The sequence below is a fragment of the Dama dama genome, chromosome 9 (genome assembly GCF_033118175.1).
Source record: "Dama dama isolate Ldn47 chromosome 9, ASM3311817v1, whole genome shotgun sequence".
Taxonomy (NCBI): Eukaryota; Metazoa; Chordata; class Mammalia; order Artiodactyla; family Cervidae; genus Dama; species Dama dama.
In genome coordinates, this window is record NC_083689.1 from 55,717,168 (window position 1) to 55,730,291 (window position 13,124).

General features: G+C 44.1%; 1 protein-coding gene across 6 annotated transcripts in view; it reads left to right on the top strand.

Annotated features, from left to right (window-relative positions):
- LOC133062507 (uncharacterized) overlaps positions 1-13,124 on the top strand; it is a 267,806-nt gene that overhangs the window by 49,011 nt on the left and 205,671 nt on the right. For all 6 annotated transcript variants that reach the window (XR_009694183.1, XR_009694182.1, XR_009694184.1 and 3 more), the window contains exon 3: positions 10,561-10,655. Coding sequence is in view for 1 of the 6 variants with exons in the window: in XM_061151607.1 (XP_061007590.1) it covers positions 10,561-10,655 (95 nt within the window). In the remaining 5 variants the exon portion in view is untranslated. The remainder of the gene's footprint in view (positions 1-10,560; positions 10,656-13,124) is intronic.

Below are 13,124 nucleotides of genomic sequence, written 5' to 3' on the forward strand. Positions count from 1 at the left end.
TACTTACTGGGTGAGGTCAAGAAGCATCCTGTGTTTCCATGTGCTTTCTTATTTTAATTCTCAAAGCAAATTTAGGAAAATTTTTTTATTTCCCATTATTTCCATAAGGAAGCTGAAGCCCAGGGAGTTAACATCAAGTCCTCAGAGTTAATACACGTGGACAGTGGGCAATGGATTTCTCACCCAGGCCTGTCTGTCTGCAAGATCTGAGTTGCTGAGCCTCTCAACAGAGGAACAATAGAGAAAAAAAAGTATCACTCAGATACCACCTCCCTAACACACTGTTGGCAATTTAGGTTTATTTCCTTTGTTTATCTACCTAAGCAAAACTAAATTAGAAAAACACCGATTTGGTAATCAGAAGTAATCATATCAAATGTTTATATCCTGTTTTCTTTCTTTCACTATTTTCCTTGTCTTTGTGATGTCATTTTTAAATGATTGCATACTTCTTCCAACTCAGTAGTTAAAAAAACCAATAACCTAGGACTTCCCAGGTGGTCCAGAGGTTAAGACTGCTCTACCACTGCAGGGGGTGTAGGATCATCCCTGGTTGGGGAACTAAGACCCCACATGCCAAGGGGTATGGCCTAAAGAAAAACCCCTAATAACCTGATTAAAAGATGGTTTAAGAATTTGAATAGACACTTCTCCAAAGAGGGCATAGAAATGGCCAACTGATACGTGAAAAAAATGATCAGCATTACCAATCATCAGGGAAATGCGAATCAAACCACAGTGAGATATCACCCATGGTCAGGATGCCTATTATCCAAAAACAAAACACCCACTGAGTGCCTCAAAAAAAGTTGAGTGAAAATGATATTGGAAAACATTAAGGCTGTGCTTTTGAGCCATGGGTCTCAGCCACTGCAATCATTGACACCTGAGTCCTAAGGACAGTAGAAGTGAACCTTCTTTCCTTGTGGCCAATTGCTTTTCAACTCTGGAGCGTTTATTCTACTCTGTAAAGGAAAGCCATGTACTGATTAGTGCTGTTTGTCAGTTGCTTGCTTCTTCTTAAATGTCATCGCTACTCTCTGATGAATCATTCAGATTTCCTTGGGAAAGAATAAATAGCTATAAACACTTTAAGCAAAACAAACAGAAGAAAAGTATTGGCGAGGATGTGGAGAAATTGGAACTCTTGGACACTGTTGGTGGGAATGCAAAATGGTGCAGCTGCTATGGAAAGAGTATTATGGAACAAAAAATTCAAAATAGAACTACCATGTGATCCAGCAACCTCACTTGTGGGAATTACTCAAAAGACTTGAAATCAGCGTCTTGGAGCCATATCAGTACTCCTATGTTCACATTATTCACAATAGCCAAGATGTGGAACCAAGTTACATGTACATCAGTAGATGAATGGATAAACTGTGGTGTATGCACAAAATGGAATACTATTCAGTTTTTAAAAGGGATTAAATTCTGCAATATGTGACAATATGGGTGAAGCTTGAAGACATAGCTCTAAATGAAATAAGCCAGCTACAGAAAGACAAGTAGTACATGATTCCACTTAGCATGAGGTTTCTATAGTAGTCAAATTCATAGAATCAAAGAGTGGAACAGTGGTTGACAGGGGCTGCGGGGAGGAGGAATGGGGGGTTTACTAATCAGTGGGCATAAAATTTCAGTCAAACATGATGAGTAGGGGCTTCCCTGGTGGCTCAGCAGTAAAGAATCTGCCTGCAGTGAAGGAGACCTGGGTTTGATCCCTGGGTTGGGAAGATCCCCTGGAAGAGGGCACAGCATCCCACTCTAGTATTCCTGCCTGGAGAATTCCATGGAGAGAGAAGCATGGCAGGCTACAGTCCATAAAGTTTCAGAGTCGAACACGACTAGAGCGACTGAGCACACACATGAGTAAGCTCTAGAGACCTGCTGTACTCTAGAGACCTAGCCCTGTGTCTAGAGTGAGTTATAATGTACTATATGTTTAAAAATTTAAGAGGGTAGATCTCATTTTGTGTTCTTGCTACAATAAAATTAAAAAATCAAACAAAAAACAACTCATTACATACTATTCTAGGAGAGTGATGTTCTTTGGAGAGATACCTAGACATGGAATCAGTAGGTCTACGAGTATGAGTATTTTTTTAATTGTAATTTAAAAAATTGTGCTATAATTAACATATAACATATAATATAAGGTGTACAAAATATTTTTGTGGTTTTGAATACACATTGCTAAATTACTTTTCAAAAGGGCTGTATTAATTTGCACTTTAACAACTTCAGTATCATTTTCATCACATTTTTTCAGGCATTAGTTATTGTTAAAAAATGAAAAACACACCTTCTGACTTGTTTGCTTAATATATACCAAACTGTTCACAGTGGTGAGTTTGGAGAGTGGACTGGGGCTGGTGGTGGTGGTGGGAATGGTGAAGGGGTTGTCCCCTTTCCACTTTAGGTAATATGATGTTATTACAAATATTTTACTATAGGCATATATTACTCGTATCAGTTCAGTTCAGTTGCTCAGTCGTGTCTGACTCTTTGCGACCCCATGAACCACAGCTGGCCAGGCCCCCCTGTCCATCATCAACTCCTGGAGTTTACCTAAACTCATGTCCATTGAGTTGGTGATGCCATCTAACCATCTCATCGTCTGTTGTCCCCTTCTCCTCCTGCATTCAATCCTTCCCAACATTAGGGTCTTTTCAAATGAGTCAGCGCTTCGCATCAGGTGGCCAAAATATTGGAGTTTCAGCTTCAACATCAGTCCTTCCAATGAACACCCAGGACTGATTTTCTTTAGGATGGACTGGTTGGATATATATTTTAAATTCTTGAAATAACTTTTCTTACAGACAGTTGCAAAAATAATACAAAGAATTTCCATTGTAATATATTTTTTGTATAAAAGATTTATTTATTTATTTTTTAATCCATTTATGGCTGTCATGGGCCTTTATTTCTGTGGACAGGCCTTCTCCAATTGCAGTGGGCAGGGGCTACTCTGATTGCCATGTGTGGGCTTCTCATTGCAGCGGTTTCTCTTGTGGAGCACAGGCTCCAGGTGTGCGAGCTTCAGTAGTTAGCAGCACGTGGGCTCAGCAGTTGCAGCTCGCAGGCTTTAGAGCACTGCCTCACTCTAGAGCGCCGCCTCGGTCTAGAGCACTGTCAGTCTAGAGCACCGCCTCGGTCTAGAGCGCCGCAGCAGTAGTTGTGGTGCATGGCTTAGTTGCTCCGAGGCACGTGGGCTCTTACCACTTCAGGGATTGAACCTGTGTCTCCTACATTGGCAGATGGATTCTTTATCACTGAGGCACCAGGAAAATGTTGTAATATTTTTTTTTTTTGTAATATGTTTTTAAAAGATAACATAATTGAAAGAAATGTGCCCCAAATGTCAGATGTAAGACCTTACACCACCAAGGCTCTGTTAGAGTTTCTTATTAGGTAGACTGGAACCTAACATAAGAACAACTTGGGGAAATTCTCATTAAAATGCAGACTTGTAGGCCTGAGCAGGATCAATGAAATCAGAATGTTTGGGGAGGAGCCTGAAAATATGCATTTTAAACACTCACCATCTTCTGTAATTCTGGGGCCCTTCAAGGGCTGAGAACTACTGTAGAAAAGGTTCCTCCTCTTGATATTATTTCTTCCAGCAATATTGTGGCTTTCTCACTTGGAAAGCCCTCCAAAGTGCAGGGATTGAGAAAAGTTAGTGAAATCTGAGCATCCTTTTTGCAACTTTTCACACTTTGTGCTGCTACTGCTTAGCTGCAGCCAAGCTGTAATTTGTTTCCTCACAAACTCTCTGTCTCCCTCCAACTAGAGAAGGCCGTTTCCGGGGAGGTCTGGTCCAGAAAGCCATGTGGTGTGGATGCTGGTGCTCCTCCTTCCCCCCAGTCCTCTTATCCTGACTGTTCCCCGGGCCTGGGAACTGGAGGCCTGCCCTCTCCTGGCTCCCTTGCAGATGCAGCCAGGAGGCCCTGAAATGGGGAGGGAGCCTATATTCCAACTCCAGGTCCTTTTGCTGTTTCTTTTGTCTAATGCTGATGCTTTTCCATGCACACTTTTTTTCCTTTGGCCGCTGTGGGCATGTCTTTTCCCTGTGTGTGTTACATGTATTACATGTGTGTTAGATTGCCAGGGCATCTTCACGAGGGCCACCTCTACTCAGTCCCTCACCTGCCCCCACCTTCTGCACCACCTGCCTCCACTGTCCACCTTCCTCACCGCCCCCAGGGCTGTTCTTTCTAGCTCGTGGATCAGACCATGTCACCAGATAACTTAGCTTGGGGACTGAATGACTGTGAAAAAGGAATAGTTAGAAATGTGGCCAGAAGGATAGCAGAAAGCCAAACTGTGGAGAATTTAAGATGAAAGAATTGATATTGCCTTGTATGTTATTTAGTGTAAGCTTATTGTTTTCCACATTAAAAAAGTAGTACGACCCATCAGATGTTATATGCCTCTATGAGCTTCGAAATGGAAAGAAAAAGTTAAGGAAAAATGTACTAATAGTTAAAACAATTTGGAAAATAAAGTAGAAAGTAGAGGGACAGAAAAAAGAAAGTAGAGGGACAGTAAGTTGCTAGCTCTTTCTCTAGCCAGGTCAAGCTATTGTCTGCTTTTGGGTGTGGTACAGCAGGCAGTGTAAGGGCATGAATTGGGCACATCTTGTTCAGATCCCTTCTCCCCCCCCACCCCCACTGTTAACGGTGGGTATCCATTGGGCAGCTTCATTATCCTTTTGTAGCTCTGGTTAGGTGACGGTTAAAAATCGTTCCTAACTGGTAGGCTTGCCGTGAAGGTTAAATGAGACAAGAAGGTAAAGCAGTTGGAGTGCTTGGTAAGTGTTCGTTCTTTTTCATCTTATTCATTTCCTTTCAGTCCTTTCACTGTAAGTAGTGTTTTTGTTTTCAGATAGTTGTGATCACACTGTCTATATATTTAATTTTATTTTCTGTGTGTTTTGCTTAACATGGTAGCCCAAGCATTTTCTATGCTATATTCAGCTCTTCATAAACATACATTTTAGTGGTTGCATAACAGCCAGTTGAATGGATGGATCAGATACATCATAGCTTAGTTAACTATTTCTTTATTGTTAGCCATGGGCATTATTCCAGGTTCATTGTTTGAGATAACTCTATGTATGAACACTTTTATGTGTAAAATGTCACCTCCTACTCCCAGTCACTGCCAGTTACAACCATTTCCTTAGGAAAAATTCTTAGAAGGGAGATTATAAAGTCAGAGGGCTTGAACATTTATTAAGGTTTGTGACCTATCCTGCCAAACTGGTTCCTGTAAAGTTGGCCTCCACTTTTATCTTCAAGGCAATGGATGAGAGTCAGGCTGAGGGGCCTGGATTTTGTTATCAAGGGCAGCTATTGAGAGTGTCAGTCAGTTTTGGAGTTTTAATGGATGCATCTGGCAGTCACTGGGTGTGTGGATAGGGGTATGGCCAATGTTAGTGGGTAATGTGGTGAGACTCTGCACCAGGGCAGTAGTGTCCTGACTGATATGAACCTGGCCTTCACCTCACAGCAGCTAGTAGTCTCATCTATAGGAGAATCTGTGGTCACAGTCTCACAATCCCACTTTCTTTTTCATAGCTTCCATACAGTTTTTAAAAATTCATTTATTTTTCTTAAAAAATGAAGTATAGTTGATGTATAATATTAAATAGGTTAAAGGTGTACAATATAGTGATTCACAATTTTTAAAGGATATACTCCATTTATAATTATAAAATATCAGCTCTATTTTCATCTTGTACAGTATGTATATCCATATAGCTGACTTTATACATAATCGTTTGTACCTCTTAGCCCCCTACGTGTATATTGGCCCTCCCCTTTTTCCTCTTGCCACTGGCAACCACTAGTTTATTCTCTGTATCTATGAGCCTGCTTCTTTTCTATTATATTCACTAGTTTGTTGTACATTTTGGATTCCATATATAAGTGATAATATACAATATTTGTCTTACTCTGACTTATTTCACTTAGCATAATACCCTCTGAGTCCATCCATGTTACCACAAATTGTGACATTCCATTCCTTTTTATGGCTGAGTAATATTCCATTGTGTGTATATATATGTGTGTGTGTGTGTATACATCCATATATATATATCTCATATCTTATATATCTGTTGATGAACACAAGTTGTTTCCATATCTTGGCAATAATAAATAATGCTGCTATTGGGGTACATGTATATTTTCTAATTTGTGATTTTGTATTTTTCAGATCTATACCCAGGAGTGAAATTGCTAGGTCATAAGTTAGATAGTTCTAGGGTTTCCCAGATGATGCTAGTGGTAAAGAATCTGCCTCCCAAAGCAGGAGACAGACTGTGAGTTTGATCCCTGGGTTGGGAAGATCCCTGGAGCAGGGCATGGCAACTCACTTAGGTATTCTTGCCTGGAGAATCCCATGGAAGAGGAACCTGGGGGGCTATAGTCCATGGGGTTGCAGAGTCAGACATGACCGAAGTGACTTAACACACACATGCACATGCATGGTAGTTCTATTTTTAGTTTTTTGAGAAACCGTGTTCCACAGTGGCTGCACAAATTTACACTCCCACCAACAGTGTATGAAGGTTCCCTTTTCTCTCACAATCCTGCTTCCTTAGTGTTTTGCTCCACATGTGTGAGTTTATGCCTTTTCAGTCTCACATAAGTAGCTTCATGTTGTTTCTCTCGCCTGTGGTCAAAATGACAAGGCCTCTTTATCTTTACAGATCACAGATCAATATAGTGAATTAGTCTGTGAGCCCTGGTGTCATTGCCTTTACTGGGCTGCCAGCCCTACCACTTATTATATGTGATTCTGGCCTCAGTTTTCCAGTCTGGAAACAGTACCAACCTCATAGATTAATCAAAACAAAGTACTGTATATACAGCAAAGTGCTGCAGGTTTGATATTATTCTTACCTATTTTCCTCTTTCTAAGTTAAAGGCTCTGGTAGAAGGAGACTAATTCAGCCTCTGCATTCACCACTTTCCTTCCCTCTAAAACACAGCAAGGGCATCAGGATTAGGGAGCAATATCAGGAAGTCCGCTTTTCCAAAATATGTGCCCACATGAAACTGTAAAGAAGGGAGGGGAGGAGGTTGGAGAGTGGTAAATAACCCACCATCCTGGGATGCATAACTTTCAGTGCTAAAACCTGAACAAGTCCCCAGCAACCCGGGTGGCTGGTCACCCTAACTAGCATGATGGTACTCGGTGACAACATCGGGTAAAATTGCCCGAGCATGACAGAACCGGAATCTGGAATATTTGAGAAGGGTTTCTATTCCTTTAATTGTTGCCTGCGTGCTAAGTGGCTTCAGTCGAGTTCGACTCTTTGTGACCCTGTGGGCTGTAGCCTGCCAAGCTCCTCTGTCCATGGGGCTCTCCAGGCAGGAATACTGAAGCGGGTTGCCATGTCCTCCGCCAGGGGATCTTCTCCATCCAGGGATCGAACCCATGCCTGCTGTGACTCCTGCACTGCAGCCGGATTCTGTACCGCTGAGCCACTGGGGAGGCCGCATTCCTTTAATTGCTGGGCAAACCCATTTGGAAATTCCTTTCACCTGAACTTAAATGGGCTGCCACTAACGAGGTCCACCTGTGGTGGGAGGTGGGGTGGGAGAGAGAACTGCTTCCGGGAGACCCGGGCAGGCCCATTCAGTAGCTCCCAGATTCCAAGCGTGAGAGGGTATGAGTGTCCTGCCGTGATGGCTGTGTGGAATTCGCGTTTTCCAGTTTGGCCGGTTTTCTGCTCTAGTGAAGCCTTCTTTCTTGACGGGAAAAGGGGACGACTCAGGGGATGAGGGTTGGTTCCCGCTTCCACCAAGGTACCTTCCGATTTTCTGGGTCTCTGTGTGAACAGTACCCGCAAGACAGAGTGAGCGAGCGAGGGGAGAGTGGGCGCGCCTAGGCTGCAGGTCAGTGCAGGGGGTGGTCAGTAGTTGCTGTTTCCTCTTCCAGCCCTTTCAAAGCATTTTTAAATCGCATTAGCTTTTTGACAAACACTTGAAGGTTTGCTCTCCTCTTGAGAGGCTGAAAGGGCTGAGGAAGAGCCTTCATCTGTTTACTTTTTTCCTTTATGTGGAAACCTACTTGGGCCAGTTCTACAACTAGCTGCCCTCCCCGCCCTCCAAGCTAGCCCCTGGAACTCACCAGACCCTAGGGCGTGGGCCTCCCTGCGTGGCTTTCCGGCCTAATGAACTCTCCTGCCTCCCAGACTTGCTGCTTTGAGCAGTAGAGTGCAATAGGGCTCAGGCAGCTCACTCTGCTCCTTGAGGGCCTTCTAAATTTGTGGGGAGTGGAGAAGTGAGCTGAGAGGGGCTGGCCTGTGGAATCCATCACCCTCTTGCAGGGCAGCCCACAGAAATGGCGTCTTTGGGGGGGGGGCGTAGTGGGGCAGAGAAAGTCAGGAAGATGGGGAGAAAGGAAGATGGGGACAAAGTTGGGCTTGGTTTTATTTTTTAATTTGTTTTATTTTTATTTTATTACTGGAGTATAATTGCCCTGGGTCAAAAAGATCCCCTGGAGGAGGGCATGGCAACCCACACCAGTATTCTTGCATGGAAAAATCCCATGGACAGAGGAGCCTGGCAGCTACAGTCCATAGGGTCTCAAAGAGTCAGACAAGACTGAAGCAACTTAGCAGGCGCACATGATTGCTTTACAATGTTGTGTTAGTTTCTGCTGTACAGTGAAGTGAGTCAGCTATAAGTACACATAGATGGATTCCCTCTGGCGTCTCCCTCCCACATCCCCCCATCCCACTCCTCTAGGTCATCACGGAGCACTGAGCTGAGCTCCCTGTGCTACACAGCAGCTTCCCACTAGCTAGCTATCTTATACACCGTCGTATATATATGTCAATCCAACTCTCCCAGTTTGTCCCATCCTCCCCTTCCACTCCTGTGTCTGCACGTTCATTCTTTGGGCTTGGTTTTAGAGAGCAGAGAGCTGGTCCCAAGAGGGCTCCTCTTCCTCTCCCCCTTAAAAAAAATTTTTTTTTGACTGTGTTGTGTGGCATGTAGGGTAGAGCAAGGAGAGAGTAATGGGGTTGGTTTTTATGAGCAAGGCCCGTCTTGGGGGGGTGATTTAAGGCAGAAATTTATATCATGTGAAGAAGCCAGAATTTCAAACACCCCAGAAGAATGTGCTCTGGGTAGCGGCAACAGCAAGTGCAAAGTCCCTGGGGCATATTGAGGAACAGCAGGGAGGAGGCAGCACGCCAGGGTAGAGCACACAGGGTCTTGTTGGTTGTGATAAGAAGGGGTGAGGGGGCGGGAAGGAAGGATGACGTGGAGCACGTGCCAAGGTGCACCAGGGAATGTGGGGCAGGGAGGGCAGAAAGGAGTGTTTCTGAAATCCTAGGTGTACGATGCGGGAAAACAGAGGGGGCGGTGGGGCCAGAGCAGAGGAAGCTGGAGGGCCTGAGCGGGAGGGGCAGATCAAGCAGATCCTTTGCCCTCTCAGTCAGGGTTTCTCAGTCATGTAAACGAGTGCTCTGCCCTTGCGTAAAAATTGGGCAATTCAGGGAGGAAGGCCTCTTCACTTAATTTGAAGGAGAACTACAGAAGCTGGGAAGAAGGGTTGGTGGAACTGGCCTAGCCCAGTCGGCTCCGCTTCCTATAAATAGCACTCTGGCCGTCTTGGAAAGGCATTGGTAGGATTGTAGCAGCTACTGGGGAACCTCCTTCCTGTTGGAATGCGCTAGCCTTGGCTGCGCATGTACATCTGCGCCTATGTAGTCCCTGGAAGCAGGACATGAGGGCGCAGGAGAGGTGGAGACCAGCGAGCCCACTCATTTTACCCTCCCAGGTGGCGCACTCCAGTATTCTTCTTGCCTGGAGAATCCCATAAACAGAGGAGCCTGGCGGGCTACAGTCTGTGGGGTTGCAAAGAGTCGGACACAGCTGAGCAACTGAGCATGTGGCCCACTTCCTCTGGGGGTCCTGGCTTCCCTTTGGCAGGTCATCAGCTAAGAAATCTGCAAAAGTCATTGGGGAGGCTTAGAGCAAATCTTTTGTACCAAAGGGGTTGGTGGTGCGGTGTGGAGGGGTGGGGGCTCCTTGGCTGAACCAGGATGCACTTCACTAGTGGTGAGCCCTGCTGAGCACCTGAGGTTTTTGGGGGGAAAGAGGGAAATGGGATTGGGTGGCCAGGGTAATTCGGCCATGTGTGAGTTAAAAAACAGATGAAAGCCCACAGAGTAACCAGACATTCTTCTCTTTGCATGCAAGATCCTGCCTAATATTGCAAGAGGAAGGAGTATTTTTCTTGCTTTTTAGACATTACATCCTGTGAGGGGAAGATTTGGAACAGATGGGGGCCAGGGGACCCCATTGTATTTGCTTGTTTTCCCCTCCCTTCCTCCCACAACCAGAAGTGTTTCTTTTTTTTACCTAGTGAAGTTGACTCAGGAAAAAAGAATTTTAAGTCCTATAAAGTAGGAAAGTGAGATACAAAGGGTCGGGAAGAAAAATCCACAAAATTCCAGGAAGAATTTACTCTACCTTGTAAAGCCTTCTTCTGTGTCTAAAGACAGATAATTACCTCAAAATTTCATTTTAGGTTTAATGGCTGCTCCAGTGATATCTGCATTAATGAGGGGGAAAAGAAAAAGGATCCCTCACTGATGGAGAAAGAGTCCCCCTGGGTAGTGAAAGGTAAGGCATGTTTGTGAAATCCTACACAGTGTGGGAACAACAAAGTGGGTGATGTCTTATGGGAGCTGTTTAAGTATTTGCATGACTTTCACCACCACTTGTGTTCTGCAGGCTGGGTTGCCTGAGAGCAGACCATAGGAGAGGTGATGTAAAGTGGGCCATGATGTATTTGATTGGCTGCCAGGGGAGGGTCCCCAGTAGAGTGATGTCTCTGGCATGGCTGCAGGCAGCTGGACAGCTGGTAGGATGTTAGCCCCCAAACTGCAGCTGGTCCTTGATGCTGATGAATGTCCAGAGCAGGACTCGTCTTCTTCTGGAGAGTGGAATGGGGCTCTGCTAGTGGGGTTGGATGGTGGTAAGCAGCTGGGGTGAGGCAGCTGAACTGCTTGGCCACTGTTGTATCTGACCCGCAAAGGGACTGTGGGCTGATTGCATGTGAAAAGAAGGCAGGAGGGAAAGAGAGCAACCTTTATGTTTTACTTCTGTCCTTCCTTTCTAGCTCACTGAAGCGTGTTGGACTGGTCTTTTCCTTCTTGGGAGAGGATTTTGTGCTCTGGGGTCTGCTGGAAGAGATGGATTACTCTCATGATATGGAGAGCCATGTCTGGGGGCGGAAGGGGCTAGGAAGTTGGGTTCCTCCTTGTCTGGTGAGATACATGTGAGCTTCTGCCAGAAAAGCACAGCTGAAAAAAAGTCACATGACGAGAGAGAAATAAAGCCTAGTGCCTAGGTAGAATGGGCTCCTTCGTCTTGATCCTCAGTCTTCTAGAATTAGACGTTATAACTAGATGCAGGGCAGTAGGAATGCTAGGTTCACCCTCCTTCTGTCATTAAAATCCCCAGGTGTTACCTGGTTGTTGGAAAGGATGCTGGAAGCACAACAGGCATTGCCTGAGTACCGTTACCTCCTGGGCACTGCATTTAGGACTTCAGGGGACATGTCAGTGAAGGAAATAAAGGTCCCATTCCCACAGAGTCCAAATGAAAATGTAAGGGCATTTCACTCTATAGTGGCATCACCAGGGTCAGGCAGGCATTGACAGGAGAGACCAGATGAGTTCATTTCGCAGAAGAAATTGAGCACCCACTCTTCAGGAGGCCCTTGTGGATGCCTGCAGTGGAGGACAGAACACATCCAAGACCCACCTCCTTAGAGCTGCTGTCTGCTCAGGTAGATGGACTTGTAAGATGTTCTTGAGCTACAGACTGTGAGCAGTGCTGCAGCAGAGGACCTGAAGGGTGTTGTGGGCCCTTCATGCAGATTTGGAGAACAGAGAATACTGTTCAAGTTAATACATGGGAAAAGAGCTAACAGTAGAGTGATAATTCTTAGCTGGCCTGGTAAGGTCCTCTGGTTCTGACATTGTTTTTTATGTACCCTCTTTTAACTCTGAAAAGTACTCAGTTAAGATGGTGAATTGCATGGCACGCTACTATGTGCCGAGCAGTGCTGCAAGAGCTTCCTCTTTAGCATTGTGCTGGCTCATAGTGAGTACTCAAAACTGAGCTATTTGCTAGTCACTTACCTCAAGTCAAAGCCTAACAGTGGTTTTAATCAGAATGACATTGACTGTTGATTAAACAGGAAATCTGGAGACTGCCTTGGATCCAGTGGTTAAGGTTTTGCCCTCCAATGCAGGGGCTGTGGATTCGAACCCTGGTTGAGGATCTAGGGTCCCACATGCCTTGTGGCCAAAAAACCAAAACATAAAACATAGAAGCAATATTGTAATGAATTCAATAAGAACTTTAAAAATGGCCTACATCCAAAAAATCTTAAAAAACATAACCAACCAAGAAATCTGGGATTGGTGGGCCTAAGGTTGGCAGTGGCTGGCCAGTGACCAAAACGATGAAGATTCTTTCTGCTGTGCCATCAGGGCCAGCTACGTAGTTTGTGGGGCCCAGTGAAAAGTGTGAGATCCCTTTTCAAAAAACAGAAAAAAATTGCCACTTAAGATACTAAAACAGAGCTTTTGACTTTCTTTTTGTCGTCTCTCGTCATGATATTTTTTGTTTGTTGTTGAACATTCTAGGTAAAGAAAAATTAACTTATTAGCATGAGTTTTGCCGTTTATCTTTATATTGTGCAGTGCCAGTGTTAGGTGCAAACATAAGAGCATTTACCTTGCCTGCAAAATTACCCAAATTACACAATTATATTCAAATAAGATAGTAGTTAAGTGATCTTTTATTTTTTTAAAGTGGTCTTTTTAAGAAGCTATTTTTCTTCTAAAATACTTAGATTTATCTATTAAAAGTAATGAGGCAGAATACAATTGATTAATATTAACATTTTAGTCAAAATTCTTTAAAAGCCGAAAGTCATTTAATGTTTTGAAAATTAAATCTTAGTTTTTAAAACTTAACGTCTGTAATTACAGTGCTCAATATCCATTTCATTTCCAAAAATAAGAATTAGTATTATGCTTCATGCGTGTTTTATTTCATATATGTGTGAGTTGTGTA